Source organism: Nothobranchius furzeri, chromosome 11 (genome assembly GCF_043380555.1).
Source record: "Nothobranchius furzeri strain GRZ-AD chromosome 11, NfurGRZ-RIMD1, whole genome shotgun sequence".
NCBI classification, from domain to species: domain Eukaryota; kingdom Metazoa; phylum Chordata; class Actinopteri; order Cyprinodontiformes; family Nothobranchiidae; genus Nothobranchius; species Nothobranchius furzeri.
Window position 1 is genome coordinate 26,452,493 of NC_091751.1, and position 6,235 is coordinate 26,458,727.

The following is a 6,235-nucleotide window of genomic DNA, read 5'->3' on the forward strand; positions in this document are numbered from 1 at the left end:
TGTTTCGATCTTTACTTTTCTGATCGGATAGGAGAGAAAAGAGGAAACGAGTTTTCTCCTCCTCCAGGATTCTAATGAGCGACGAGTCGCGTCTCGTCAGGAAACATCACATGTTTGTGCGCCAGCGGCGCAAACTCTATTAGAGGACAGCGCAACGTCCAGAGGACAAGAGGCTTCTGGACCGGGACAGAGAGACGCACACGGTCCGCTCCAGTAACCCATCTGCTGCAGTCAGAAGATTCAGATGTTTCTGTGGGTCCTCCTGCTGAGCGGCGCGTGCCTGCTGCATCACACTGCTGCACGAAGAAGTAAGTCCTCTGAGTTGCTTTTAAGAGGTTTGTGTTCAACTATAACCTGACATTTAATTAAGCATCCACATTTAATTGATTAAACGTGTTCAAAAGTCCGTTTTAAAATGTTTTATTGAAGATTTGAGTAAATATCTTGTCTCCAGCTCTGAGTCAGGGTCCCATGAGTCTAATTAGGACTCAGATCAGAGGAGCATCCTGCCTCAGAGTCAGAAAATACTTTAGCTTCTGCTTTTTTATTTATTAGAATATCCAGGAAATTCTCTGAGTTATAAAAAGATGTGAAAATGTTGTAATTAAGTATAAAAAAATCTAATTTATAAGATTATGAAGAAAAATGAAGAAATTGCATTTTAAGTTGTTAGACACATTTGACTACAGCAGATGAATGGCTTGTTTTTGCAGTAATCAGATTACACGGATGGAATGTGTTTTCCTCCAGAGACCAGTCAGGCTGAACTCCAGCAGACACAAATACGAGATTTAGTTCATTTATGTATAAAAGACACTTTATGGATCTGATGTTATTTAAAAATAAGGATTTTTAAAGTGTTTTCTGACACTTTTGCGTTTAATTAGCTGAACGTTTTTTAGTTTTCAGGAAAATTTCCATTATGGATCCAGTTCAGCTGAATAACTGAAAAGATGTATTTTTACAAATGCTGTCTTTGTCTCAAACCTCTTAAAAACATTGTTATTCTTATTTAGTATTTTAATGGAATGAGATGTTTTATCTCAATCTAAAAACAGAACATTCAAAAACCAGATAAGTTATTCCAGAGTTTGGTGTCTGTTTTCTTCTAGCATACGCTGACATGTTCCCTCACAAACACTCCGTTGCTCAGAAGTCTCCCTTCCCAGTCCCAGCAGTCCCTGGCTGGGATCCTGACACCAATCCATGGGATGATTACCTCTATCCTTCTCTGAACTCGAAGCCAAGGGAGCTCATGCATCACAGAGGTAAACAGAAACTTCTAAAATAATCTGGTTGAGTTGCTGATCCTGAAGTCCACCTCTCTGCAGGAAAACCCAAAGTCCACCTGACCAGCGACAGTCCAGCTCTGAATGGCTCATCCATAACCTTCACAGCTAAGCTGGAGTATCCTCCGTGTCAGAAGGAAGACGCGAACGGGGACCTGGTCTGGGACGAGCGCTGTGAGGACGGTACGGAGCTGGAGGCTTCAGGTGCTGCAGGGAGCTGAAACAGCCCACAGGCTACACCCAGTGCAACACAATGATAAACACATCTACAAATGAATAAGACCAAAAAAAAGATGTAATTTTCCTTTCAGCTTTGTTTTTCACAAAAACGCAGAAATAACTTTGTTTAGCAGCAAAAATCTGGAGAAAACTTTTCAGATTGGCTCCAAAAAGGTAAAAGGTTGATCTGGAAAAAGCTAAATTGATAACATTTGCATTCCATCTCTGTCCGAATCGGAGAGAAGCCTTTTCGGACCTAACAAGGAAGCTAAACACTTTTGGCGACGCTGTATGTTTCCCCCAAAGAGACCCAGCACCTGCATGGGATCTGTGATGGAGCACACCTTCACTCTACTGATTCCTTCGCCTGATTTAAAGAGACAATGTGTAGTTTTTACCATTAATCTCTGGAAATATCCATCAAAATGTGGTTGAAAATGAATGAAAAGATGCCCAGTTGTTGAAAAATATTGGTGGCTTCATAGTGTATAAACATAAAAATCTGGTCTAAAATAGATGGGCGACGCTGCATTAGATGCCATGTTTCCTTCGACGGGAGCCCATGAGGACAAAATGCATTTACTGATTTGTAACAAACAGTTACAAAACTTTCGTCATTCTTAAATGTTGTTTTACACGTTTACCTCTTCACTTGTTGCCAGTGATGACAGGGAGTCTGATGTGCTTGTCATTTTGCTGATTTTTGCACTCCCCAGAGCTTTTTGACCCTAATGGGCATCCGTTGGTAAGGTCTTACTCCAACATAAAAATACTGCTTGCTTGCAATGATTTTGGTATCTACTGCCCCCTATCGCCAGGAAAAATACACTCTGTCACTTTAAAGCAGCAGATTAAACGCAAACACATAAAAGCAGCACCTGTAAAACGTGTCAAAATCCCTGAATCTTATTCCTTATGGACAGCCAATGGACAGGCTCGATCTGGATATGTGTACAACTGGACCTCCTGGTTGGACGACTACGGCTTTGGGAAGTGCCCAGATGTGAAGAGATGCAATGTGTTCCCAGATGGGAAGCCGTTCCCTCAGAGCAACGACTGGAGACGCAAGAGCTACGTCTACGTTTGGCACACGATGGGTGAGTAAAGCGGGACAAACGGGACACAGGACAACAACGTCTGAGTCACCTGTCTCTCTGCTGTAGGCCAGTACTACGAGACGTGTGACGGCTCGTCCTCCAGCACCACCATCAACACCACCAACATTCCTGTGGGAGCAGAGATCATGGAGGTCATGGTCTACAGGAAGCGCGAGCGCAGGCAGTACACCCCCCTCTCCACCGACAGTACCGTCTTCATGGTCACAGGTGGAGACAACAACCTGTCCAGCATCACCTTTGAGGATGAAACAGATGAGTAACAGCTTTATGTCTCGTAGATAAGATCCCTCTGGTGGTGGACATCTCCCAGAAGTCTGTGGTCAACAAGTCTTCCAACATCTTCTTCCGTGGTGAGGATATCGTCTTTCAGGTCCAGCTCCATGACCCCAGCGGCTACTTGAAGACGGCCATTTCCGTGGACTACATATGGGACTTCAGAGACGGCAACCAGCTGGTGACGCACCGCGACGTGACGACACACACCTACAACACGCTGGGGACCATGAATGTGAAGCTGGTGGTGGAGGCGGCGTTTCCTGCTGAGTGTCTACCTGCCTCGGCCACCCCAACGCCAAAACGCACCACACCTGACACAGGTACGGGATTATAAATCAGCTGTGAGTGGATTACTCTGATCAAACCAGGCTTCAGCAGTTATTAATAAACTTCATATAGGGGCGCGCCAACAGTTTAACCAGTTTAAACTGGGGTTGGGAGGTTTTGTGGGTTTGAACGCTAACTGAACCAAACAAGAATCTAACTGAGCCTGGATCTGTGTGTACTCATCATCCGTTGGCCCTGATGGTTTAATGTTCACCATGTGAAAAAGAGGATTTCAGACGCAGAGCTGTGACATGTTTGTGTCTGACCCCTTTAGCCCCGCCCACCACCCTTGTGGCAACCACAGAGCGGCAGACAGAACCAGGTGTGATCCTGCTTCATCAGATCATTTTACACGAAACACATTCAGTCAGTTAAGCTTTCTTTTTGTTTCAGGACCCCCCACCAGCAGCCCGCCTGTTACCACCTCCTCCACCGCTTCCATGACAACCGGGTCACCCACCACGGAGCCTCCTCCTCCATCTGCAACTACTGAGTCTGACCCCACCACCCCGCCCTGGCTCCGCTCCAGGCCCCTCAACAGTAACGAGTGTTTTCGCTACGTCTACGGGACCTTTGCTGGGAACATAACCATCGTTGGTAGGTTGACCCTTAAACATGTGTGGCATCAACCACAACCCTCTGGTGTGTGTGTGTGTGTGTGGGGGGGGGTCCTGATACACTGATGAAATTCTGTTCCTACCATGAATCTAAGGGACATCATCCCTTCACTGCGCCATTCTCCACAGAACCAAAGCATCCACTGAACAGCTGGCCCAGCAGTCGCATCGTGGAGGTGTTGGCGGCCAGAGAGACCAACTCGGATGTCAGCTTCCGGGTGAAATGTCTGGGCAGGTGTGTGCTCTGGTCTACGTCCACCACAAAAATGCGATTATGTTTGTGTGTGTGTGTGTTCTGGGTCAGTAATGTGACCTAAATCCAGCATCTCCCTGTCCCTCAGCATCCCCACATCAGCCTGCACCATCGTGTCAGACGCCAGCTGCTCTCAGGTGCGCAGCATCATGTGTGATGAAGTCCCGCCCTCACCGGAGTGCGAGGTACACCTGAAGAGGAGGTTTCTGGAACCTGGCACCTACTGTGTCAACATCACTCTGGAGAACTCCAGCAGCATGGCTCTGGCCAGCACCACCATCACCATCAGCAAGTCCCAGAACACACCTGGTTTGTTTTATCAGACACACCCTAACCTGTTATTGTCCATGGAAATGTGTTTAACCACCAAACTGCCATCTTTTGGACCTTCCAGAAGCTACAAGGCCTTCGACTGCAGGGGTGGTTGTGTCCACGAGCGCTGTGGTGGTGGCCGTCTTCGCTTTCATCGCCTATCTGGTCTACAAGTGAGAATTTCTCAGGAAAATGCAAATAAAAATAGTAAAAACTAAAGACGTTTTGGTCATTTTCTCAAACACACTGTGCCTGCTGTCTCCTGCAGGCGTCATAAAGTCTACAGGCCCATCAGAAGATCCCTGGTGGTGGACACCTGTGGTCATGCTGCGCCTGCTGCTCACATGGTCCGTCTGAGGGAGGTGCTGTTCCCCTCCAACGACGAGAGCCATCATCTGCTGACTGACAAATGTAATCTGTAAGATTCCTCTAACCTGGAATTCAGGAAGACCCGCCCCTCCTCTGGAATCTAAAGGAAAAGCTGGTTCAGCCTGGAATGCATCTTTAAATGGTACTAATCCAATTTTGTGTCCTAACCTAGTCCTTTAGGAATGATGATAGGCATCATCTGGGGATGATTTAATATAGATTGTAAAGACTTTAACTGATCTAATCATGTTTTTGTTAAACAAATGTTTTAGATAACTTTACTGATCAGCAGAACTCTTCTGTGGTCGTCTTCTCATCCAAGTGAATTCAGAGGAATTTTAAATCTCGCGCTGCAATAAAAACTGAACAAAATTGTATTCAGGCTGCATTAAACTATTTTATTGAAAATGAGTCTAATCTAAATTATTAAATCCCACCACCCATTAACCACACTGTTGACTGACATTTGTACTTTTTCAAAGTTCATTTAAGAATGAAAGCTGCGAGGGCTAATTAGTCAATGAGCTTAAAAAATGTATTCATGCCTCTCAACGCTCCAACATAATTTAGTTATAAATACATCGTTTAAAATAATTAAGTGGTGCTTTTGCATTCGTCTAAAAACCTCTGCCAATAACGTTTCAGACCGAAAGCAACTATTGGACCATCCGGTTGTCGGTGTCACCGAACTGCAGCATTTCTGCGGGTCCTCCATTCACCTAGCAGCAGAACACCACCGGTGTGAGAGGTTCTCCACCTAGAGGAGAAACGCTTCAACCCCTTGAACTGTAGGGTTAACTACCAAAAGTCCCAAAAAGAAAAAAACACCATTTGAGGTCAGACAAAAAATTACGTTTGGACCTAGAAACCGGCGACTGGTGTTTAGCACCATCTCGTTTACACAGGTTTTCAGTTCTGGCAGAAGCATCGCAGCGAGGTTGGGGGAGGGGTGAGTGTTCCGTGATGGCGTTTGCGTTCAAAACCTAGCTTGTTCCGTAGACCAGCTGTAGCAGCTGTAATGGTTTAAGGATCCTGGATGGAAGTTTAAACATCTAGAGGTGATTAACTTCAGGAGTCAGTCGAAGTCCAAATGTTTAAAAAAAAAAAGAGTTTAAAGAGGTGGTTAAGGTCAACTGTACTCAAAATTTTAATACACTTGCAGTGGTTAGTAGTTGGTCGTTTTGTGAGGAGGGGGAAGCTCCGGTGCGCCTGTTTGAGGACGTAGAAGTTAGCTGAAGAAAGTAGCTTCAGACAACAGGATTTGGAGTCTTGACGGACACAAGCCTGGAGGAGTTCTGCTGTGTGGTGGAGTTGCTGATGCTAATGGTTAGCTTCTACTAGCAGAGACGTTCGCTGCCGTTTCCTGGACGCGAAACCAACAGCCTTCCCCGTTGTGAGTCAAGATGGGCGAGTCCATTCACCCATGAATGTTGACAGTGTGATATAGATCTGTCA

At 45.6% G+C, this 6,235-nt stretch overlaps 1 protein-coding gene across 2 annotated transcripts; it reads left to right on the top strand.

Moving 5' to 3' along the window:
* Window positions 1-131: 131 nt before the first annotated feature.
* Window positions 132-5,191, top strand: gpnmb (glycoprotein (transmembrane) nmb). 2 transcript variants are annotated; one of them, XM_015955816.3, is made up of 12 exons: window positions 132-308; window positions 1,113-1,268; window positions 1,332-1,493; window positions 2,432-2,605; window positions 2,672-2,833; window positions 2,905-3,222; window positions 3,504-3,551; window positions 3,623-3,826; window positions 3,976-4,081; window positions 4,188-4,408; window positions 4,494-4,584; window positions 4,680-5,191. In XM_015955816.3, the coding sequence occupies exons 1-12, from the start codon at window positions 245-247 to the stop codon at window positions 4,831-4,833; spliced, it is 1,860 nt and encodes a 619-aa protein (XP_015811302.1). In that variant the 5' UTR covers window positions 132-244; the 3' UTR covers window positions 4,834-5,191. The 2 variants fall into 2 exon arrangements, with proteins under 2 accessions (XP_015811302.1, XP_015811303.1); XM_015955817.3 differs by having other exon boundaries at window positions 1,332-1,472.
* Window positions 5,192-6,235: the final 1,044 nt, after the last annotated feature.

Excerpts from the sequence above, each read along its gene's own strand:
- gpnmb (XM_015955816.3), top strand. The coding sequence starts at position 245 with ATGTTTCTGTGGGTCCTCCTGCTGAGCGGCGCGTGCCTGCTGCATCAC. Across the intron at positions 1,494-2,431 it reads TACGGAGCTGGAGGCTTCAG|CCAATGGACAGGCTCGATCT; the intron begins GTGCTGCAGGGA and ends CCTTATGGACAG. Across the intron at positions 2,606-2,671 it reads CTACGTTTGGCACACGATGG|GCCAGTACTACGAGACGTGT; the intron begins GTGAGTAAAGCG and ends TCTCTGCTGTAG.